Genomic DNA, 24,404 nt, shown 5'->3' with positions numbered 1-24,404 from the left:
CAAACGAGGTCCAGGCAGAAGAAGAACATCATGGCTTCAAAATCTAAGGGACTGGTTTGGACAAAACTCAGCAGCACTTTTTCGGGCGGCTGCTGATAAAAACAGGATCGCCAACATGATCGCCAACGTCCGACAATGGATATGGCAGAAGAAGAAGGAGTGTCAAGTCCAAACAACTGAGTTTAGACGTCACACTGAGCCACAGATGATTGAATAAGCTATATTTGGTTTGGCCATATAATTCTAAAATATAAACTATGGTTCCAAACTATAATGATATGAGAAGAATAGAATAGAATAGAATAGAATAGAATAGAATAGAATAGAATAGAATAGAATAGAATAGAATAGAATAGAATAGAATAGGAATTCTTTATTGGCCAAGTGTGACTGGACACATAAGGAATGTCTCTGGTGCATAAGCTCTCAATGTACACACATGCAACAACAAAGTGGCAGATAGTAGATAATAAATCATAGTTACAATCATTAATCATAAGATACAAACAACAAGTGATAAGTCATAAGATACCAATAGGGAAGGTAGTAGGAAAAATGAGAAAAAATGAGAAAGATGATAATAGCAATACAGCCTCCTACATGGGTAAATTTCTTAGACCTAAGAGAGGGATGTGGGAATTAAGCGTTCAGCAGAGTGATGGCATGGGGGAAAACCTGTTTTTTAACATAGTTGTTTTGGCATGCCTTACAGCAGGGCTTTTCAACCAGTGGTACGGGTACCACCTGTGGTACATTGGCACCTGGCAGGTGGTACGCGACCATCCTAGAAAAGTGATAGCAGGGGAGGTGAACGAGCTGAACCAGTGGCAGCACCGCACAAGCCTGAGCGAGAGATGGCTGGAGCTGCAGGGCTGTCAGGGCTCTGCGGAAGCACCAGGATTAGTGCCACTTTTCAGCTGATCGGTGCTTCTTCGGGGCTGTCAGGGCTTAGTGGAAGCGCCAGGATCAGCACCAGGCTCCAACTGGAGCTCAATGCTGATCCTGGTGCTTCTGCTGAGCCCAGAAGAAGCACCGATCAGCTGGAATGTTGCAGCCTCTCCAGGGTCTTGTGATTTACATTCAGATGCTTGGCAACTGATTCATATTTATGGTGGTCACAGTGTCCCAGGGTCATGTGAAGTGACCAAAACCTGCTGCAACCACCCAGCAGATGGAGGAATAAAAAACCAAACACCCCCCCACCCCACCTCCGCTGCCAATCCCCAACAGATATGTTCACAACAATGAAAATCTCGGACAGGAGGAAGAGCGCCGCCGGGCGGGCAGGCAGGTGTCTTGCTCGGCTGCGGCTTGGGGGGCACTTTTTTCAGTGCCATTGTAACTTCGAACAGTCACTAAGCGAACTGTTGTAAATCGAGGACTACCTGTACTTTATCTCTTTTTTCTTTTTTTTTGGTCATCAAGTTTTTGACACCTTGCTAGGTGACTGGTGGTACTTGGATACTGCCATATCCTAAAAGTGGTACAATGGTTGAAAAGGTTGAAAAGCCCTGCCTTACAGGCAGGCATGTCAAACTCGCAATGTCACGTGACATCGTGCGACGTATCGCGACTTTTCCCCATTGCCGGCAATGGGGTAGGCGTGGTTTCGTTGTGACGCATCCGGCCCGTGGGCCAGCAGTTTGACATGCCTGCTATAGAGGTTTCCAGAGGGGAGAAGTTGAAACAGTTTATGTCCAGGATCTGGGGGCGGGGCTCTGTAGATGTTTTCTCAACACTGATTCACCCATTACTAAGCCAACATCAACCATGTGCTAGCTTAGCACAATCACGATTCCTACCTAACAAGACTCACGAAGCATGGAAGTTTGAAATGCATCCTGTCGCCAGACGTTTTCTTTTTTCTGAAAAAGCTAATTATGTGGATTCCTAATCCACATATGATTAAAACCTTTGTTCTGAATGTCCTGTTCCTACTGACTATTCAGATGTGATTTGATTGGGGGCATATTTTGGGCGGAAGGAACAGCAACCGCAGGACATATGACTCTGCACACGCAGCATTCCAACCCAACAAGAACTATAGCTTCCTCAGATCAAAACTTTTTTTTTTAATTGTTAAACATACTTCATACAATGACTGAGTTTGCATAGCTTATTGGAGCCACAATATGGGTTTGGTTTTGCCCCACCAAGGGATAAATGATTCTTGAACATAATAGTTTTCCGTGTTTTAAAATAATTGCTTGGAAAAACCGACGCTGTAATCTATATCTTCTTCCAGGATGGTAGCCTTCTTGCTTAATTATACTTTGGTTGGGATGATAAATACTTTGTGTAAATTAATTTTTAGAGCTCTATTCCCAGTGGTTTGGAATTGATCCATTCCCCTCTCTTGTGCAGACTAATAAAAACCAATTTAATTTCATCACTGACTTCTACACCATATAAAATTTACCTCCAATTCTTTATTTCTTGACTCTTGTGGGGCTTCCGTAGGAAACTGAAATACATTTCCAAGAAATACATCATAAAGATATGGAACTAGAGTAGATGTAGTCCAGACATAGAAATAGAGAAATTTCTTAGAGGGAGGGTAGAAGTCACGTAAAATCCCATATACTGGGACATGACATAGCACAACATTAATATCATTCTACTATGGGAACTCAAGAGAAAGTGTCACATTTCTAACTATTCTGACAAATTGTTTAATAGAGAAGAATACAAATATTAACTATATACATATTCATTTTATTGACCTATCATTTAAATAAAACATTTGCTTACAAGTAGCTAAAATGTCCCATTTCTGCATCAGCTTAATCCAAAATACTGAATGAATAAACCAGGACAAACAGATGGTTGGAAGTCACCTCACTTAAGGTGTGGAGAAAAACAAGGGAACTGTTTTTATACATGAAACACTTTAGTGCAGTGGTTCTCAACCTTTTTAATGCCGCGACCCCCCAACCGGTCGTAAGTCGAGGACTACCCAACCGGTCGTAAGTCGAGGACTACTCAACTGGTGCAGCACCGTTTGCAGAAGGGGACTTTTGGCGGGCTCAGCAGGGCAGAGACAGCCTGGATAATTCCTATTGGCTTTTGAAAGCCAATAGAATTAGACTCTATTCAAGAGAGTCTATTCTATTGGCTTTCAAAAGCCAATAGAATAAAAGGGAGTAGCACAGCTAAGGAAAAGGGGGAAAAAAATGGCAGACTGCGTGTTTGGCGACCCCCGTGAAATGGTCGTTCGACCCCAAATGGGGTCCCAACCCACAGGTTGAGAACCACTGCTTTAGTGGAACGATGCACCTCCAGAAGTTGTGGATGCTCCAGAACTGGAAGTTTTTAAGAAGAGATTGGACAACCATTTGTTTGAAATGGTATAGGGTTTTCCCCAAGGACCCTTTCAACTCTGTTGTTCTGTTCTGTTTAGCTTTTTTCTCTCTCTAAGAGCAATGCAAGCAAACTTCTTAGCAGATTCCAGTTCTCTCAGTGTAGCAATCAATCTCTTAAGGGAGGGGAAGAGGGATATCCAACGCATGATTACCTTCATTTCTATTTTCGTTTTCTTCTTTGAAATATCCTGGGATTCAGGAGATGATGTCACATCAACTTGAAAACAAGAAGAAAAGAAGCTAAGAATTTAAAACATAGATATAGATATAGATGTAGTAGTAGTAGTAGTAGTAGTAGTAGTAGTAGTAGTAATAATAATAATAAAGTTGGAAAGGACCTTGGAGGTCATCTAGTCCAACCCCCTGCTCAGGCAGAAAACCCTATACCATTACAGACAAATGGCTGTCCAACCTCTTCTTAAAAACTTCCAGGGTTGGAGCATTCACAGCTTCTGGAGGCAGGTTGTTCCACTGATTAATTGTTCTAACTGTCAGGAAGTTTCTCCTTAGTTCTAGGTTGCTTGTCTCCTTGGTTAGTTTCCATCCATCGTTTCTTGTCCTGCCTTCAGGTGCTTTGGAGAATAGCTTGACTCCCTCTCCTTTGGGGCAGCCCCTGCTCTCATGTCCCCCCTTGTCTTTCTCTTCCTTAAACTAGACATACCCAAGTCCAGCAACCGTTCCTTATGTGTTTTAGCCTCCGGTCCCCTAATCATCTTTGTTGCTCTTCTCTGTACTCTTTCTACAGTCTCAACATCTTTTTCACATCATGGTGACCAAAACTGGATGCAGTATTCCAAGTGTGGCCTTACCAAGGCATTGTAAAGTGGTATTAATACTTCACGTGATCTTAATTCTATCCCTCTGTTAATGTTGGCTTTTTTGGCAGCTGCAGCACAGGATTGGCTCCTATTTAAGTGATAGACTCCAAGATCCCTCTCATACAGTTATAACATACAGTTCTCGTTTGCCTATATTTACCTATTTTTCAAGCATGCACAATTAAGACATCTTAAAATAATTGAAGTAATTGGCAAGTGTGAGAACAGAGCTACGCTTTTAAGATGTTCCTTAGTTATGATTCCTAAACTTAACACCTAAACCACATAATATAAGCAGCTGCCCAAATATTAATCATGCTGTTCTTTTCATTGATCAAAATCCAACAGCATCTAAGCTCTAGGCTGCTCAAAATAGGCTTGTGCTCTATACACAGACATATACATGCATAAACACAGGCACATATATACAACCAGCAATTAGACAATCTTTCGGATGGCTTCAGTCTAAATATGTAAAAAATGACTTCTGTGGGAAGCACAGAGATAATAGTTCCGCAGAACATCTCCTTAAAAGAATACTCCCACATAAGACTGTTTTAAATCCACTTTGGCTACTGAAGAAAAAAATTTCCCTGCTGCTGCTATGAGCCAGACCACAATTCTTGAGCCTAATTTTCTGATCACCATCAACTCGATCAAATAGGACACATCTGCTTTCTTTCTAGGCAAGCGCCAAGTATCTGCTGGCCTACAAACAGGACACGGTGGAGACTTTACTTGAATCCCTGGCATGGTAGCCAGGGCAGTTAAGTGGATGCAGGGTTGCTGATCATTTTGGGCTTGGATAGGAAATGTCTAAAAGTATTCCAGAAAAATTTACACTGCTGTGTTTAAAAAGAAAATCTAATCACATCAGCATAGCAAAGCAACTTATCATTATTGACCAGAGGGATATTTCTCAATGGATCCTAAGATGAATACAACTATTATTGTAATCATAAGCCAGATAGAAGCAGTATGACAGCCTAGGGAAGAAATAGAGAGATACACTAACTGGGATAAAATGAGATAATCAAATACTGAGAAGGCATTGATAGATGTATAATTGTTTTTGACATTTCCTTTGAGACATAAGGTGACCAACCGTTCTCCTTTAGGGAGGACAGTCCTCCTTTTGTAAGTTCTGTCCTCCCTCGAAAAGTGTCCTCCTTCATGTCCTCCTTTTCGATATTTGAAGACTAATCTGCAAGGCTTTTTTTTCCCCCTCATAGAACACTCAGAACGGCGTTCCGGCATCTTTTTTTGATGTTTTTTTTTTCAACTTTTGCATGAGCTGTGCTACTTCCCGCTATTGGCTTTCAAAAGCCCATAGGAATTGCTGCTGAGCACGCCAAAACACCCGGCCGGCAAACTTTGCACATGCAAGTTGTCTGTATTATTGTTGCAATGAATAAAATGTTTCTTTTATTTACGATATTTTTTTCTTCAATTTATTTGTGTCCTCCTTTTCATTGTAAAAAAGTTGGTCACCTTATCAATACAGGTTGTTGCCTCCAAGCAGGAAACTTATCCAGGAAATCTTCCAGGTCATGGTTGTCCTAAAGGTGCTTTTTCAAAAGGCCACTGACTTTGTTTTTACCTTGAAGACGTTTCGCTTCTCATCCAAGAAGTTTCAGCAGTTCCAAGAAGGTTCCAGACCCATTTGCACTGTTCAGGTGACCCCAAGGGAACAGGTAAACCTCCAAGTGGTCTCAACGACTCTCATAGAGAGTGCTAATGACCAGATGACAGCAAGGAATATAACTCCTTCCATTCTCCAACATTCAGTCGGAACTGGAGAAGCTCTTTGAGGAGGAGGAAAACATCTTAAAGGAAAGCCAAAGTCCAGTGGCCTTTTCAAAAAAGCACCTTTGGGACTATAAAACTGGACAGCTATTGGCCTGAACTGCTCCAGCAGGGGCGGTTGGACTAGATGACCTCAAAGGTCCCTTCCAACTCTTCTTATTCCACGTTCTAAAATGAACTGATACTTCCCCCCCCAATAAATGGACTTATTAGCTAAGAGACAGAATTACGTTGTCCTGGCTGCTCATCCATTTCTGATTTTTCTGATTCCAATGTAAAGATGTGCTTAGCGTGCTCCTGGACTTGTAGTTTGCACTCATCTATTCTTTTTTCCAACCTGGAAATAATTTCATGGGGCATTGGAGCATTATCATAAAGATACCGGGCAACAGTATCTGCAGGATAGTCATTTTTTATCTGGGAAACCAAGGGATAAGGATTCACGTCTGGCAAGTATGGGGTTTTGGGCCAATCATCCTGCAAAGAACAGAAATTGCAAAATAAACGTTAAGCAGAAATAATGTTAAGTGTCTGTTTTATACATGGAGCCACAAAGCCCAGGCCGTCCTCCACTTACAGCCATTCATTTGGAAACCATTCAAAGTTACAATGGCACTGAAAAAAGTGACGTGTGACTGGTTTTTGCACTTACGACCGTTGCAGTATCCACAAGGTCATGTGATCAAAATTCGGACCCTTGGCAACTGACTCATATTTATGATGGTTGCAGTGTCCCAGGGTCAGGTAATCCCCCTTTTTTTTTTTTTTGCAAACTTGCATCAGGCTAAGTCACTTAACAATACTAAACCACTGTAGCGATTCACTTAACAACTGTGGCAAGAAAAATCATAAAATGGGGCAAAACTCACTTAACAAATGTCTTGTTTAGCAACAGAAATTTTGGGGTCAACTGTGGCGGTAAATCAAGGATTACCTGTATAGCATCTGACATTGGAAAATTTTAACCAGTTATGTTTCCCCATGGCTGACAGCTGCTGTTATACAGTTGCTTGAGGGAGAAAAATAAGCGATGTATTGAAACTGCCATTCATATCATACTAGTTCAGCCCTAAATATTTTTGTTTCTCACAGCATTGACTAATTGCCTTTTACTCTCACATAACATTTCCTAATTGCCTTTCAGAAGTTCCAGGATAAGCTGTCCATCATTAACTATCATACCTGCATCTATTCTTTCTTTGCTGAGCTAAGATGGTTAATCTATAGCAGGGGAATCTAAAGCCCTCCAGATGTTTCAGACTGCATAACCACCATCCCTGGTGTTTATTGTTACTACTTTAATGACATTTTCATACCATTTCCCATGCACTATTAAAATTATTTCATAAACGTACATACCAAATTGAAACAGGCCAAAAATTCATCAAATGTACCAGGAAGTTCTACAATTTCCTATAAACACATAAAGATACATGTCTTATAAAATAAAACAGACCCGGTTATGCAATAAAATAGTTACTCCTTTCAGTGTAGTAAGCCTGCAAATTGGGTTTTGTTAATCTAATACTCTGAAGAAATATTATGATCAGAGACTGAAATAAAATTTAAAATATGAGGAAAGCTAGGACTATTTTGATTTGATTCATATGAAGTGCTCAGCTATCTTATTGTTTCTTGTAAACCTTACATACATATAAACTACTAGGCCAGTATGGTTATTCAACCAACCAGATTAAAGAATTCTGGCTTAGTATTATATATAAACCAGGCCCCCGAATCTCAATTTCTGGGTACACAATCAACCAAAATGTTGACAGAACATTGCAGGTTTTTTTCTTTGGGGAAAATCCACCTATTTTTATTGAAATATTATATGCTGCCAGCACATGGAGACTAAAGATCAAAACATTGCTTTTGCCACTTCGATGAATTTTTATGTAGTTATGTCCATGTATCGCCATCAAAGACTGAAGTATAACTGAGCATAACACTTGGCATAGTATAAGTACATAATGACATTTTGCCCAGACATACTGAGCATACCATGGCTAAGATAAATATGTGAACACAGGACATTTGTTATTTCTGAAACAGGAAAAAAGGTCAGCAATGTTATTTTAAAAACTTCTCATTTTTTTTAAAAAAATAGATCCATATCTTTCAGCGCCACCATCATCCTAATTGAGCATTCTGATTCAATAGAATCAGCCAGTTGGTTGACTTCATTTGAGGGATATGCTATTATTTTACTGACACTGAACAAGTTACACTTGTAACTTTAATTCTTCATATCAACAAACAACTTGTTTCTAATCGGCTGTTTGTTTTTCCTTCAGGTATCTGGGAGAGCAATAAATAAATAAACATCCCATAGCAAATGGTGAGATAGCTCACTCTCACTATGGTTGTGTTCACACAACATGCTTCATTAATTCAGGTAAAAATCTAGGGGCTGTACCTGCACCACAAACTAAACTTGGTTAGTGTGCATCTTAGTCTGCAATGCAAACATGTTTTCTTTGGCACTTCTCCAAAGCAGTGTTTTGACCTTCAGGAATTGGACTATTCAAGGAATTGACCTTGTCGTTGTTATTTGTGGTACTATTAAAGTAGTATTTATTAAATTATTTTCTTGTAATAAATGTTTTGAGGGGCCAACAATCAAACTTTCATGAGGGAGAACAATGGACTGAAGTTCGGAAACCTCTACATTGCTGTGTTTCAGGGTCATGTGCAGACTTAGAAAACAGTACCCCTGCCAAGCATGGCAACGTGCCTTCAGGATTAAAAGGGAAAACACGTATCCATCTAAGAGCCTCCAAGTCCCTTTAGAATACAGAATAAGAGTTGGAAGGGGCCTTGGAGATCTTCTAGTCCAACCCCACATTATTCCAGACAAGTGACCATTCAGTCTCTTCTTGAAAACTTCCAGCAATGGAGCATCCACAGCTTTCTGAAGGTAGTAAGCCAGGGCTTTTCAACCAGTGGTATGGGTACCACCTGGGGTACATTGGCACCTGACAGGTGGTACACTACCATCCTAGAAAAGTGGTAGTGGGGGAGGGGAATGAGCTGAACCGGTGGCAGCACTGCACAAGTCTGAGCGAGAGATGGCTGGAGCTGCAGGGCTGTCAGGGCTCAGCAGAAGTGCCAGGATCAGTGCCAGGCTCCAGCTGGAGCTCGGGGCTGATCCTGGTGGTTCTGCTGAGCCCAGAAGAAGCGCCGATCAGCTGGAATGTTGCAGCCTCTCCAGGGTCTTGTGATTTACATTCAGATGCTTGGCAACTGATTCATATTTATGAAGGTCACAGTGTCCCAGGGTCATGCGAAGTGACCAAAACCTGCTGCAACCACCCAGCAGACGGGGGGGGGGGAATAAAAACCAAACACCCCACCCCACCCCCACTGCCAATCCTCAACAGAAATGCTCACAACAATGAAAACCTCGGACAAGAGGAAAAGCGTCACCAGGTGGGCAGGCAGGTGTCTTGCTTGGCTGTGGCTTGGGGGGCACTTTTTTCAGTCCCATTGTAACTTTGAACAGTCACTAAGCAAATTGTTGTAAATCAAGGACTACCTGTACTTTATCACTTTTTTCCCTTTTTTTGGGGGGGTCATCAAGTTTTTGACACCTTGCTAGGCGACAGGTGGTACTCGGATACTGCCATATCCTAAAAGTGGTACAATGGGTGAAAAGGTAGAAAAGCCCTGTAGTAAGCCATTCTACTGATTAACAGAATTACAGAGTGAGAGGGTGGAAAGGGGCCTTGGAGGTCATCTAGTCCAACCCTCTGCACAAGCCGGAGACCCTCTATAATGCCGGACAAATGGCCGTCCAGTCTCTTCTTGAAAAACCTCCAGTGTGATGGAGCACCCACAACCTCTGGAGGCCAAGCCGTTTAAGGTACAACACTATCTAAAAAAGAAAAAACAAAAAAACGAATTCATGGCTTTGCAGACTGAGCCTCGCAGTCTTGGCTCCCAGGTCCTTCCAGCCTCTGTCGAGAGCCCCCAACGCGAGCCACGTGTTGCCCGTCGTCCCTCCTTGCGGAGGGGAAGGGCAGCCTCGGATTTACGCCGCCGACCTTGGAGAAAGAGCGCCGGTAGGAGGAGAGGGTCAGCACGCGACCCCGCTCGCCCATTTCCCACCAGGGCAGCCGCCTCCCGCCCTCGCCAGCCCGGACCCTCCCGGGCAGCGGCCGCAGCAGCAGGCCCCGCCCCTCCAACGGACCTTCTCTCCGCGTTGCTAAGGCGCCCTGGCAACCGCCCGTCTCCGCCCCCCTCGGTCCGTCACGTTCGATCCTTCCGGGCTTCCCCCGGGACCCGCGGCGCTGACGTTCCGCCGCGCGCGCGACGGCCGCCGTCCCCACGCGCCTGTCCTCAGGGGGAAGAAGACACGCGAGGCTCGTGGGAAGCGTGCTTGGCAATAGTTCTCACCCCCCCCCACACACACACACCCGCTCCCAATCGCCGAGGAGTCCGTGGGCATTGCTGTGCAAGATGGCGGTAGGTTTCGTTTGGGCATGGGCGCGAGAAGCGCGCTTTGGGCTCGGGGAGAGATCGGGAGGCTGCGGCAGCAACCCCCAGCCCTGTGCACGGTTTACTAACTTGCAAAAACCAGCTGTGGGGTCTCCGGGGGCTCTCTCGAGGTTGCTGCAACTTCCCAGGGTAGTAGTGTTTGGAGAGGTGCGGCGGGGTGGTCATGGTGGTTCCTAAGCAGCGTGATTGTCGAAAAGAAGCTCTCAGGGGCTGCCCCAAAGAAGAGGGAGTCAAGCTATTCTCCAAAGCACCTGAAGGCAGGACAAGAAATAACAGATGGAAACTGATCAAGGAGAGAAGCAACCTGGAACTAAGGAGAAACTTCCTGACAGTTAGAACAATTAGCCTGTGGAACAACCTGCCTCCAGAAGTGGTGAATGCTCCAACACTGGAAGTTTTTAAGAAGAGACTGGACAACCATTTGTCTGAAATGGTATAGGGTTTCCTGCCTGAGCAGGGGGTTGGACTAGAAGACCTCCAAGGTCCCTTCCAACTTTATTATTATTATTATGGATCATCGCACAGTCATCGCACAGTCAGCCAGATGTTCAGACTGGATTTGGCATTTTGTCTACCTATCGAGTCCTTACCCAGGACCTGGGATAGGCAGATGTGGATGTTTGATGGTATTACAGATATCGTCGCAAGATAGAAGCAGTTCCTAGTAAGGCCACCTTTTGCAATTGACTAATGGTTAAATTTGGTTCTCTCCAGGACTAGGATTATTGACTGATACTTGGGTTAAACTATTCAGTTGTATAAAAACATGCCTTACTTCAAGTTAGCAAAATGCACATTCTTATTTGTTTGATTTTTATGGTTCTGGAAATCATAGATAAAATTTACCCTTTTCTCTGTCAGCAACATTTTTCCCTGCCATGTCAAGGAAACCTGTCACTAGTTATTTAATATAAGGTGGCTTGATCTGTAGGCCAGGAATGCATAACAGATTAATTAATTTCCTGCTCGCTCTTCAGCAAAGGAATCTGTGTGGTTAGAAAATTCTGTCCAAACCTAAACAATTTTCTTCACCTACCAGCCAAGCTTTCTCCATTAAACTATGAGAATTTTCTCATTCCAAGAAGAAAGAGCTGATGCTGCAAACAGAAATGGGGCTTGTTACACAAAAGCCACAAATACGTTATTATCCCTTTATTAAGTATCATTTTAGAAGTAATGGTTATTTTATAAACTGCAAAAGATTGGCAGTTGAATCAAGGAAACGAGCAACTACTCCATGCCATTATATTCTATATATTCTATATCCTTAATCTGATAAAGCATGTTATGCATGCCAAATAAATAACAAACTGCCTGTCATACAAGTTAAGTCTCTATTAATGAATAGTATTACTAAGATCCTGAAATACCAGAGATAAGAAAACCCTGAACTTTATGTTGTTAAGCTTCACATTAAACTGATTCTTACACTTAACCTAGAGCAGATGTAGAGAAAAGATCAGTTGTACAGTCCTTGGGTTAGATCCAGTCATGTTGGGAAAACATTCCGTCTACATGTCTCTGTTGTTTAGGAGACCTCTCTCTCTCTCTCTCTCTCTCTCTCTCTCTCTCTCTCTCTCTCTCCTTCTTCTTCTCTCTCTGTTTCTCTCACAAACACACATTTTAAATTTCAGCCCTCCAACCATTTACGTTCAGGGCTCCTGGAGAACACAGTTTTCTCTAGTCTGATTATGCTTAATCTCATTCATCAAGATTTCTATTCTAAGAATACTCCCCTGAAATTATACTTGAAAACTGTACTTGCATTATTTATCTTTAACAGTTCCAAGGATATCATTCATCTGAAATATATCATTAAATTCATCTTCCATTAAAAAAGCAGACCAAGATAAACCAGGAAATGAAGAGAAATGCTGAGTGTTTGCTAAATCAAGGCACGCCGGCTGCATCCATGTTACAAGAAACCCCATTTGACAACTTGTGTCTGACATCTCAAGCTGTTCTTGAGAGAGCCCAAAAACAAGGAAGATCAAAATGCCCCAGATGTCACAGCTCGAGGATGTTCTACTGCTATTCATGTTATGTTCCAGTTGAAACTGTCCCTGTTGAAGATATTCCTATTGTGAAGGTTAGTACAGGGGATCTGAGGAGGGGAAGGTCACATTGGTCATTTTATGTCAAATTTCCCAGCAAGTAATTTTACTAGATGAAATAGATAAAGGTGGAATTTAACCTAATCTTGTCTTTTGTGCCAAGCTTCATAATAAGTCCCATAACCATAAAGCTGCTGTAGTGAAAGAACAACAGGTCACAGTAGCCCAGTGCTACTTGGATATCTTTCCTAGCCAAGATTCCTGCCCAAATCTTGGCATCTCTGTAGTATGGGTGGGGAACGACTGGTATGGCCCCTTTATGACCTGTGGACTTCGACTCCCAGAATTCCTGAGCCAACCATGTTTTTCAGGGCTTAACTAAGTTGCAGCTGTTGCAGCATCCCTGGGGTCAGCACACATTTACAACATGCTGGTTCAGGAATTCTGGGACTTGAAGTCCACAGGACCTAAAGAGGCCATAATTCCCCACCCTTGCTGTACAAGATGATGGAAAAGATGTCTAACCAAAGGCAGCCTTTGATTTAAGTAATTCACATTTAAGTAATATAATTCTTTTTAATTATATTATTCAGTTTCATGATATCTCTGTTCTTTCCCGCTGTTTATTTTGCTGAAAATTGCAATTGTAACCAGTGCAAATCATGTATTATGCTTCGATATCCAGAGTCGAATGCACGGTTGAGCAAATTTATATATTTATGGTTGAATTTGGGGTGTCTTTTTGACACACTTTCTGGGTTCTTTGTTTAAGCTTCCCTTGAAGATTGATATAATTAAGCATCCCAATGAAACGGATGGTAAAAGTACAGCTGTACACGCCAAGCTTCTGGCCTCTGAAGATGTTACCATTTATACATATCCGTGTATTCCCGACTATGAAGAAATGCAACATGAAGTAAGAGTCTGTTTATATGTAGCATCGTAGGAAAACCTTTTGTTTTTCACTGCCATATTATTATTATTATTATTATTATGCAATAATAATTATTTTAATAATTTAAAAATTATTTTGCAATAATTGCAAAAGGCGGCCTTATTAGGAACTGCTTCCATCCTGCGACGATATCTGTAATACCATCAAATATCCACATCTGCCTATCCCAGGTCCTGGGTAAGGACTCGATAGGTAGACAAAATGCCAAATCCAGTCTGAACATCTGGCTGACTGTGCGATGTTCCATAATAATAATATTGGAAGGGACCTTGGAGGTCATCTAGTCCAACACCCTGCTCCGGCAGGAAACCCTATACCATTTCGGACAAATGGCTGTCCAGTCTCTTCTTAAAGACTTCCAGTGTTGGAGCATTCAGAGCTTCTGGAGGCAGGTTGTTCCACTGATTAATTGTTCTCACTGTCAGGAAGTTTCTCCTTAGTTGTAGGTTGCTTCTCTCTTTGGTTAGTTTGCAGGGTTTTAACATTTTCTCATATTTGCTTAAACGCTGGTGTTAGTAAATGTTACCCAGACTGTATTTTCATAAATACGGGTGGAAGCACAATTTTAAAGCAGATTCACTTGGGAAAATAAGGGTTGCCTTGTGGCTGAGATTAGATCTCATGAAGGTTTTTTCGCCCCATTTTTTAGATTGCACTTATTTTTCCTGGACCTAATTCAATTTCAATAAGCAACATTCCTCTCTCTTTGCAAGCAAAATGTAAGATGGACACCAAGGGCTTATTAGCAGAACCAGCACCCAAGTCTGCAAAATGGGACCCAAGCCACAATAGCATCATGAGTGAAGATAAATTGCCCAAGAGCGGAAATGCACTGAAAAAAATTGTATTTATCGACAGCACATGGAATCAAACAAACAAGATAATCACAGATGCGCGGCTTCAAGGTATTGTTTTTATGAATAGAAACGAATCTTGGGAATTGTTCTAGGTCAGTGGTGGCGAACCTATGGCACGGGTGCCAGAGGCGGCACTCAAGAGCCCTCTCTGTGGGTACACGCACCGTCTCTCAGCCACGCCTCCTCCCACAGCCCCCTCCTCACCAGCAGCCCCCCCTGGAGGAGAGTTGCCCCTGGGTGCGGCCTACACAAAGCAGCGAAGCCAAGGACATGGTAGCTGGGCAGTGGGGACAAGACTCCGCTCTTGCGCCCCGTTGCGCGCAGATGATGCTGCGGGGCATGGGCGGAGGGCATGGCCACCATGGCACTGCAGGGCTGCCTGGGTGATCTGTGGCGGGCCGTGGAGGTGGTGGGTGGCCCAGTGGGTAGGGCAGAGCGGGGACGGGGGTGGGGGGGCAGTTTTTGGGCACTCGGTCTCTAAAAGCCTCGCCATCACTGTTCTAGGTATAATAGAGAGCTGTTACCAGGAATAAATACCTCCTCTCTACTCTTATTTTTCTTCCAAAAGATTTGCTTTTCTAAAACTAGTACACTGCAACGCTGTATCGAACATTTTTTGTACTCCACTCAGATACTGTAACATTTCAGGAAAGAGAGAAAAGAGATGACTTATCTAATCATATTTTGAAAATATAATGGAAATTACTGTATAAATCTGACTAATATGTCTTAAGCCTATCCTTGTGCGTAATGCTTTGGAGAAACCTGTTAGCAATTAGCCACAAGTAGTTTTTTTTTTCCCATTCTTTTGTGTAATTAAATGCCTACATGATCGTCTTTGTTTTTTTCACTCTGCAGGGTTGCTACAAATCGAACTGAAATCTAGGAAAACCTCCTTTTGGCGCCATCAGAAAGGAAAACCAGAAACTTACCTCTCTACCATTGAAGCGATTTATTACTTTCTAGTAGACTATCACAAGGAGGTCTTAAAAGAAAAATATGACGGACAATACGACAATTTGCTTTTCTTCTTCTCATTTATGTACAGGCTGATCAGGAAAGCCAAGGACTCTGCAGGGAAAAAGTGAAGCGTTCCTCATGCAAATGTCCCAAAAGGAACGGTGATCCATTACCCTTTAAAATCAGTCCTTTAATTAAGATTCGAATGACTGAAATTGATTTACAAGGCTTATAGTTGCTGTCTTCTAAATCTAAACTAAATCCAAACTTCTACAGACAAAACGTACAACTGTTAAGGGAAGACTATCCAAAACAAAGCTGGACTTGTGACATCTAAATAGATTTTTTTTTTAAATTTGTTGAACAATACAATTACCAGCTTGAATTTTGTATTTAAAGTTAGCAGAAACTTCATTTGTTAGTTTCATTATGCAGGGTTACTCTCTGGAGTATCAAGGAAGACTCTGGGTGATTTTACTACCTATTAAAAATTGTTAGAATTACTTCATTTCACCTCCCAATTCCACCTCCAAAGGGAAGCCAGGCTAAAATATTCAGCTCAATGCTAACAGTGAACACGATTAGGACTGAATTAAATTGCCAAATTGCTTAAATATGTTCCACTACTGATTGCTTATAGGTCTGAACCAAGGTTTCCTTCTAAAACAGGGGTGTCCAACCTTGGCTAGTTTAAGACCTGTGAACTTCAACTCCCAGAATTCCCTAGCCAGCCTTGTTTTATGTAGTGCTTTCTTTTGCTGCATACACGCTTCAGAAAAAGGTCATATTTCTCAGATCAGTTTCTGGAGGGTGGGGAAGGGTGTTTCCCAACCTATAAGGGACAGGACTAACATTTCCTTACTTTTTGTGAATTTTTTTTTAATGAACACAATACAATTTATGGAAAATTAACACACCTGTTATGCTTAATATTAAAAAAGTGAAACTTGTACCATCAAAAATTGGCAGTCTTGATTAAAGCTCGCAAATGGCTTATCTGCGAGGTCTAGAAGATACCTTTAGTTATCTTGCTTAATACTGGTAGATATTACAGTCCTTTCTAAATTGCTACTTTATTTATGGAAGCCAGCATAGGGATTGGTCCTTAATGCTTTCTTTGCACAGGAGCATATCATTTGCTCCTAAGATTGGGACCTGCAGCAAAATAACAATTTCAGAAGTTCAAGGCAGAATACACACTCCTTTCTCACTCCAGTGTATAAACATAGCTGCAATCAAACATGCATAGAAGCTACAATAAAGCTTATTGGAGGATGCATCGTGCATCTTAAATCATACATGTTCTACAAAGCTGCATATGTAATGATTCAAATGATAAATATCCTTCAGAGTCATCTGTTTAATAAACCAAAAAAGTGAAAATGCTTTTATTGTCCTTAGTTATATTATTACTTATTTCTACCGTCAAGAGAAGGGCATCATGGCTTTGCAATCATGAAGGCCACTTCCATTATTTGCATTTTGGTTTTTCCTGAGAGTTTCATCTTGGAGTTGCTAAACAAGGACACTTTGAATTCTTCTGCCAAAGTTGCTTTTTTTAAAAAAAAATGCTGGATTATACTTATCGGGGAACATTTCCACTCCTATCGCAAAATGACATCTTCCTCCATGTGTTAACGATAATCTAACTCCGAAAGACATTCACAGTGTCTTCCGGATCTTATTTCCTCGAAACATTTGTATATTATTTAGAAGTAGAGTCAGAGAAACTGTTTATGTAATAAACAAACGTTGAATAGATTTTAGGGTTTTTGTTTTAAACCCCAGCACCAATCAAATTCTGATATTCGGAACAGCCTATTCGGATGTACAGATAGGAATAGTCACATGGGATGCCAAGAGTTTGTGCTTTGCCAATTGGAAAGGAAAGGAGAAAGAGAAGAGAGATTTGATGCCTAGCCCAGGATAGACATGCCATTAAATCTGTAAGTTTAATTCACCCAGCGGCTTTTGAGATTTTCCTAATTTCCCATAAAGGAGACTATTTCAGGGTTGAAATGAGGGGTCCTTACTTCTCTGGATTCATACCATGCCTTGCTCACTTCAGAAGTCAGTGTTTATGCTGAAAAGCAATGCCAAACTGCAGACCAGGTTGTGTCCCACAATCTGCTTGTTATCTGTTTTATGTTGTTAATCTTCTTTTCCCACGGCTCTGTAAATTCTTCAAACCTGCAAGGTGATACTATCAAGTGGGGAAAATTTGCTGTAGGACAGCATAGATCAGTGGTTCTCAGCCTGTGGGTCGGGACCCCATTTGGGGTCGAACGACCATTTCACGGGGGTCGCCAAACAACGCAGTCCGCCATTTTTCCCCCTTTTCCTTAGCTGTGCTACTCCCTTTTATTCTATTGGCTTTTGAAAGCCAATAGAATAGACTCTCTTGAATAGAGTCTAATTCTATTGGCTTTCAAAAGCAATAGGAATTGTCCAGGCTGTCTCTGCCCTGCTGAGCCCGCCAAAAGTCCCATTCTGCAAATGATGCTGCACCAGTTGAGTAGTCCTCGACTTACGACCGGTTGAGTAGTCCTCAACTTACGACCGGTTGGGGGTTGCGGCATTAAAAAGGTTGAGAACCACTGGCATAGATCCATGGTTAACATAGGAACAAAGGATTTATTTTTTTAAAAACCCTTCATAATATGATTTTGATCCAGGTACACTTGTTACGACAAATTGCTTTTATCCCATCAGTACTAGCCTAACTCCATCTTAATATTATTCCTAACCTGTCTTCCTAACAGAAGTATTACCAGTCTTACACTCTGAAGCTTACCTCAGACCTTCTTCAACTCTCACTTCCCAAATCTCTCTTCTCCAAGCCCATCCGTTGCTGTCCTTTGATTGACCATCCCGCCATTTATTTCTTCACAAGCTATCATTATTGCACCCTAGAACAGACAGACCTAGATCTATAGCCACCACTTCCTCCACAAGATCTTTCTCTTTGGTGACGGAATGTCCTCTCCACAGGACCACATCTGGCCCAGGAATTATTAGTTGTCTCTTATTGTGGGAGTTGAAAATGTCATAGCAACGTTAGAAAAACAAGTTGATTATAGGATGGATAGAAGGATGGATCGATGGAATTTTCACCCAGTATAAAGACACAGAAACCACTCACTTCTCACATGAGTTAGATTCTCCTATTGATCTTTCTGACAATGTATATACATAAAAGATTATGTCCATTTTCAAAGGATGCAAATAATGGGCACCAACCAGTTAAAGGTTCCGTCTATTTCAAGGTCTTCAATCAACACAATCAAATTAAAAGGTGCATAATAACGCTTTTATCACTGGACGATGCCTTAGAAAGACTGGAAACACTAATGGCTATAAGAATCTCGAATTTTGGCTTGTAAAGCATCACAGGTTTTTTTTGCGTCTCCAAGCAACATCGAAGTGTTTGGCTTGTAAAAAATGGGATTGTCGACTGCAGCGTATCCAACTCCCAGGGTGCGCTTCATGACAATGACCTGGTGGAGAAACCAAAGGACATAATAAGAGTGAGTTCAACTATTTCTTGCCTTTATTCAAAAAAAGCTAATTAAAAATATAGTCTGCCTTCTTAAGAAAAGAAGCATGCAGTATAAAAATCGGTTAAATCTTCTAAGGCGGTTTTACACCAGCACCACTGCAAGACTATGCAGAAAAGACTTTTAACCGAAGTCGGTAGATTTTTCACTGGGGTAAGAATGAAGCAGAAAATTCACATATAATATTATAAAATCATAAAAAGTTGGAAGAGACTATCAGGCTGAGTCCAAACTCCTGCCAGGGCAGGAATTAAATTGAATTGAATTAAATTAATGTCAAATCATTCCAAGCAGATGACTTTGGTAATTGGTTCCAGGGTTGAACTGCTCTTACCATTAGGACTTTATACTGGATTTTTTTCCCTCTAATTCAACTTGAACCTGCCTTCCTGTGATTTAACTACATTGTTCTGGGATAATGAAAAACAAGTCTTCACCTACACCTTCCAACTCTCCTATACCCCATCAATCATCTTCTTTCGTGATTAAGTCTATTCCCCCCCCCTCAATTCTTCCTCATAACTTAAATTCTAAAATTGCAATATTTCAGATCCTACTGCTTAGCAAAAGACCGTCACCATATAGTCATAAGGACATATGGTGGATCAATGCACTGCTGACAAATGCAAAACCTTACTTATTATACTGGCAAATCTTCTAGAGAGCTCTCCAGATTCTCCAACAACAGATAGCAGAACATCCTCATTTAGATTATTGTCTAATCAAATATCCTCATCTTACTTTCCAAGTTGATGTTTTTCTGAGGTCTTTGAGTTCAGCTCTCATTTCCCAGCCAACATGACTGTTGACTCTACTGCCAAGATAGCATCCTAGCAAACTTGCAGACTTTCTGTTGAGCTGCCCCCTTAGACTCTAGAGTAATTCCTTCTTCCAGAGAAATTTGACCTTGTGTCAATTGGAGGATTTGATGACATCAAAACAAGTATCATAATAATACCCTGTACTGTAGTGAAGGCAACATTTTCGTATTTGGGGACAAAGACCCCTTTCTTTTTACGTTGCATGTTAGGTACTCTTTGCTCTAATGAAGAAGCCATCACAACCGTGTGTTCTCAGTTTCTTGTTGTCTCTTACTTGTTTAGATTTCCAAACTTCCAATACAGGCATGCCAGCTATAATGGAGTTGGGATCTTCTTGTGCTGCAGAGTTCACGGTATCGTTAGCACCAATGACCAACGTCAAATCTGTATCTGAAAGGAAGAAGAAAAATCCTTGCAAAAGAAAGACCTTTTCAATATGAAAAGCTTCAAAATCCAAGGGTGAGATAAATGCAATTTTTTTAAAAAAAATACCCAAATCAGGGAAGCTCTAACATTATTTCTGAGACTATAAAGGAAAGCTGGGAAAAGACTCTTAACTATAGTGAGCCAGCTAACATGTACTCAGTGTCCTTTGCATGTTGCTTACACTGCTATCTGTCCGCAGAAATTGTGGCTTGTGAATAGTTTTCCCTCTTTTCTTGAAAAGGCTTTTAAAACAAGATCTATGCAAAATAACCTGCACGTGAAACCAGATACAAAATACCCCAAATGCACCATGGACCGGGCTACCTAGATCAAAAGCAAAGTACAGTTCAGAAGAAACCAAATAACGTTATTCCTCACTTTCAGATCCTTATTTGTGACCTATCTTTTCCCCAAAGTGAACAAATTATCCTACTTCACGTTGTCTTTACAGCAGCCTAGACTAGGCGGAATAAAAACACGTGAGTTTAAGACTGAATGGTTATCCCAACTGTGGATATCCTCAATCCTATATTGACTAAAGTGAATATTAACTCAACACCTAGAACAGTGGTTCTCAACCTGTGGGTCGGGACCCCATTTGGGGTCGAACGACCATTTCACAGGGGTCGCCAAACAATGCAGTCCGCCATTTTTCCCCCCTTTTCCTTAGCTGTGCTACTCCCTTTTATTCTATTGGCTTTTGAAAGCCAATAGAATAGACTCTTTTGAATAGAGTCTAATTCTACTGGCTTTCAAAAGCCAATAGGTATTGTCCAGGCGGTCTCTGCCCTGCTGAGCCCACCAAAAGTCCCATTCTGCAAACGGTGCTGCACCAGTGGAGTAGTCCTAGACTTATGACCGGTTGAGTAGTCCTCGACTTACCACCGGTTGGGGGTCGTGGCATTAAAAAGGTTGAGAACCACTGACCTAGAAAATCCTCTCCACGTGTAAAGCACTGATCCCTTTCCATTCCCCCCCACCTTGTGGATTCTGTTTCTGCTTGGTAGGGAGCAGACGCCTGCTTGAAACCAGTGTAGATTTTGCATGAATTTGTTCCATCTGAATTCGGCTGCTCTCGCACTTTGGAGAGACTCCACGCTGGCATATTAGCCTGACAAGCCTAAGCTGTTGAATTCATAGCTGTGGTGCTAATTTGAAAATTTATTTCTGGTCCAGGACCATCATGGGTCCCGTGCTGAGCCATAAAACGTGACCTCCCAAAGAGATGTCAAAGACAATTGCCTTGCCTTCTGATAGACTGCCTCAGAGAACAGACCACCTCTGAAGTCAGATGAGAAAACAAGCTTTGGGACTGAAGCAGTTCTAGCATTCAATGTAATGTGATCGACTGTCAATCTCAGAGGACTTTTTTGGGCATCCTTTCAGGAGATTGCTTCAGGTGTGCAACTGGTTCAAGCTGGAACGAATTCCTATAGCATGTGCCAATTTCTAGTGTAAGCTTATTAGTATTATCAAATAGGCAGCAACTGAGTTTATTTGCCAGTACAGTAGCTTGCAGGAGGGGCTAAGAGCAAGTGGGGTGCAGATTGCCAGGAGATGAGAAATAAAAAGCGCCAGGGGCAAGAGGGAAGCATAATTTCTCATACAGCAACATCCGTTTCACAATAACTGGAGCTCCAGATTCAACTAAAGACACTGAGCCATCATGGCGCAGGGGTTAAAATACAGTCTTGGCAAGGCATTAACTCTGCCCACTGCCAGCAATTCAATCCTGACCGGCTCAGGGTTGACCCATCCTTCCATCCTTTGGAGGTCAATAATATAAGGACCCAGATGGTTGGGGGCAAATATGCTAACTCTGTAAAACTGCTTGGAGAGGGCTGTAAAACACCGTGAAGCGGAATATAAGTCTAAGTGCTGTTGCTGTTGCTATTGCTATTTTGCAACCCGAAGTAAACACCGTATCTTCTCCTTCACTTCCAGGTATAAAAGCCACCATTTGTTGATGACAGCTTGATCGTTCCTCAGCCTAACTCCAAAAGCAGATAAAAATCAATGTTCTTGGGTGGCTGCAGTGCAAACGCTGAGCCACTGTTTTGTTTGATTTTTCATCCTCCTCATTCAACCCTCATCCCCTACCTGGAAAATCTTCATTAATTTCGTCCATCTCCAAGACGACGTCGTACGGCACACCGGCTTCTGCCAGGAGGACATTCAGCTGGCCTGGCATTCGGCCCGCAACTGGATGGATGCCAAACCTGCGACCCCCCAAAACGGGAAGAAATGCTGAGCTAATAGAGAAGAATTCATCGAAGTTGGCTGGGTAGTGCAAAAGAAAGGTGGTGGGTCCAAACACCGGTTTGCCTCCAGACAAAGCCAACTGATCCAAGTGTGTCGTAAGGACACAAGGGAAGGGCACAAGGTAAATGGTTGGAGTGAGGTGTCTCTCAAAATCCTGCGAGGCAGGTTGGGCAAAGCAAGATGCCTATTCTTTAATACCAAAATTCAGAACTCCACAGAGATCTTTCAGCAATTGATATAACGTGCATCAGGTCTAGAAATTGGGAGAGATCAGACAAGGATCATAGAAAGGGAGAGATATTACATCTTCTCTCCTCTAAACAAGAGAAAGATAGATGACTTGGTGTGGTGGTGAAGGCATTAGGCTAGAAACCAGGAAACAGTGAGTTCTAGTCTGTCAAGGTTATAATTTAATAGCTGAACAGCTTATGTAAAGATGTAATGCAATGTGGATGAAGCAGTATAGGAATGATTCAGCAGGTGTGTGTATCCCTTTAAGAGCCTGAGTATAAAAGGAAAGTTTTTTTGCTGGAGTTTCTCTCTCTCTTGTCTGTGTACTGCTGTGATTGCTATGTATTGGAGTTTGCTGTTTCACCATGTGTATGTATTTTATTTCTAGTGTATATTTGTAGATATAGTGTAATATAAACCACTTTTAAATACAAACCACTGCCTTAGGCACAAAACCCACCGGGTGACTTTGGGCTGGTCACTCTCCAACGTTTTGTCAAGAAAGCTGCAGAGATTTGTCCAGGCATTCACCAGGAGTCAACAATGACTCAAAGGCACCTAAGACCCCCCCTCCCCCCCAAAAAAACCCATAAAAGTAGGAGAAAAATTCCTAGAGAGACAATGGTGGCACCATTTTGACAGCACCTAACTTTCCTCCTAAAGTTTCAGTCAAAATCACGATTTTCCCCCAGAAAATATATACAACTGCCATTTTATTTATTTTTTAATTAAAGACAAGGTTGGTTTGGCTTTCCAGGGTGTGGTATTGTTAAAAACAGGGAAAATATGAGATATACATTTAATAATAATTCGAGTACCACATATAGCATCTTGGCTACAGCGCCTGGCATCTGTGATCAACAATAAAAACAATACATCTTTTTTTTCTTGAAAGAATCCCTTCATTCAACAAATTGGAGATTTTTTTGGAAAACATTTTCATTTTAGAATGCTGGCACTAGGATGCCAGCTGTAATCCCATGCAACACAAAGTGAGAATTGATTTTTATGTAGTCTGTTTGCATACCACTGAAGAAAGGCTCACCACAGTTTGCAACCCTTCAGTTAAACCATACAACTGAAACATCCCTGCTTTATTTATATATATATATAAATAGCATTGGGGTTTACTTGCCTGACTTTCTTTCCTTGTTCATTCAGCATTTTCACCATGTCAGCAATGGGATATTGAGCTTTAGCTGCACACAAACCCCAGCCTGCAGTGAGGGGGGAAAAAACTCCATCAGAACATGGAGAAGGAATCCCGATGCTGTTAGGGCAGGGCTTTTCAACCTTTTCACCCATTGTACCACTTTTAGGATATGGCAACATCCGAGTACCACCAGCCGCCTAGCAAGGTGTCAAAAACTTGATGACCAAAAAAAAAAGGAAAAAAGTGATAAAGTACAGGTAGTCCTCGACTTACAACAATTCGCTTAGTGACTGAAGTTACAATGGCACTGAAAAAAGTGCCCCCCAAGTCACAGCCGAGCAAGACACCTGCCTGCCCGCCTGGCCGCGCTCTTCCTCCTGTCCGAGGTTTTCATTGTTGTAAGCATTTCTGTTGAGGATTGGCAGCAGGGGTGGGGTGGGGGGGGTGTTTAGTTTTTATTCCCCCCCCCCATCTGCTGGGTGGTTGCAGCAGGTTTTGGTCACTTCACATGACCCTGGGACACTGTGACCGTCATAAATATGAATCAGTTGCCAAGCATCTGAATGTAAATCACAAGACCCTGGAGAGGCTGCAACATTCCAGCTGATCGGCGCTTTTTCAGGGCTCAGCAGAAGCACCAGG

The 24,404-nt window shown here is 42.0% G+C and overlaps 3 protein-coding genes across 8 annotated transcripts in view; 1 reads left to right on the top strand and 2 right to left on the bottom strand.

Moving 5' to 3' along the window:
* Window positions 1–10,777, bottom strand: part of FAM227B (family with sequence similarity 227 member B) — an 88,176-nt gene extending 77,399 nt beyond the window's left edge. For 2 of the 4 annotated variants that reach the window (XR_005558588.1, XM_039358744.1), the window contains exons 1-5: window positions 10,556–10,777; window positions 7,346–7,399; window positions 6,217–6,463; window positions 3,515–3,579; window positions 2,420–2,464 (exon numbers count right to left, since the gene is read on the bottom strand). Coding sequence is in view for 3 of the 4 variants with exons in the window: in XM_039358744.1 (XP_039214678.1) it covers window positions 2,420–2,464; window positions 3,515–3,579; window positions 6,217–6,463; window positions 7,346–7,399; window positions 10,556–10,651 (507 nt within the window). In the remaining variant the exon portion in view is untranslated. Of the gene's footprint in view, window positions 1–2,419; window positions 2,465–3,514; window positions 3,580–6,216; window positions 6,464–7,345; window positions 7,400–10,032; window positions 10,148–10,178; window positions 10,196–10,555 lie in introns of those variants that run through there. The other 2 variants (XM_039358746.1, XM_039358745.1) reach the window with 2 other exon arrangements.
* DTWD1 (DTW domain containing 1) lies at window positions 10,245–16,698 on the top strand. 3 transcript variants are annotated; one of them, XM_039358751.1, is made up of 5 exons: window positions 10,245–10,453; window positions 12,327–12,575; window positions 13,313–13,456; window positions 14,145–14,400; window positions 15,211–16,698. In XM_039358751.1, the coding sequence occupies exons 1-5, from the start codon at window positions 10,448–10,450 to the stop codon at window positions 15,438–15,440; spliced, it is 885 nt and encodes a 294-aa protein (XP_039214685.1). In that variant the 5' UTR covers window positions 10,245–10,447; the 3' UTR covers window positions 15,441–16,698. The 3 variants fall into 3 exon arrangements, with proteins under 3 accessions (XP_039214685.1, XP_039214686.1, XP_039214687.1); XM_039358752.1 differs by having other exon boundaries at window positions 10,246–10,453; window positions 12,330–12,575; XM_039358753.1 differs by having other exon boundaries at window positions 10,246–10,453; window positions 12,270–12,575.
* Window positions 16,699–17,910: 1,212 nt separating this feature from the next.
* Window positions 17,911–24,404, bottom strand: part of LOC120315226 (NAD(P) transhydrogenase, mitochondrial-like) — a 46,046-nt gene continuing 39,552 nt past the window's right edge. The window contains exons 19-22 of the mRNA XM_039359233.1: window positions 23,745–23,826; window positions 22,217–22,335; window positions 19,965–20,080; window positions 17,911–18,809 (exon numbers count right to left, since the gene is read on the bottom strand). Of these exons, the coding sequence (XP_039215167.1) occupies window positions 18,660–18,809; window positions 19,965–20,080; window positions 22,217–22,335; window positions 23,745–23,826 (467 nt within the window). The 3' untranslated portion in view covers window positions 17,911–18,659. The remainder of the gene's footprint in view (window positions 18,810–19,964; window positions 20,081–22,216; window positions 22,336–23,744; window positions 23,827–24,404) is intronic.

Source organism: Crotalus tigris, unplaced genomic scaffold (genome assembly GCF_016545835.1).
Source record: "Crotalus tigris isolate CLP2741 ecotype Arizona unplaced genomic scaffold, ASM1654583v1 scf7180000019068.10715455, whole genome shotgun sequence".
In the NCBI taxonomy this organism is placed as follows: domain Eukaryota; kingdom Metazoa; phylum Chordata; class Lepidosauria; order Squamata; family Viperidae; genus Crotalus; species Crotalus tigris.
The sequence above is the reverse complement of the archived record's forward strand: the minus strand, read 5'-3'. Positions and strand labels throughout refer to the sequence as shown.

Excerpts from the sequence above, each read along its gene's own strand:
- DTWD1 (XM_039358751.1), top strand. Across the intron at positions 12,576-13,312 it reads AAGATATTCCTATTGTGAAG|CTTCCCTTGAAGATTGATAT; the intron begins GTTAGTACAGGG and ends TCTTTGTTTAAG. Across the intron at positions 13,457-14,144 it reads ATGAAGAAATGCAACATGAA|ATTGCACTTATTTTTCCTGG; the intron begins GTAAGAGTCTGT and ends CCCATTTTTTAG.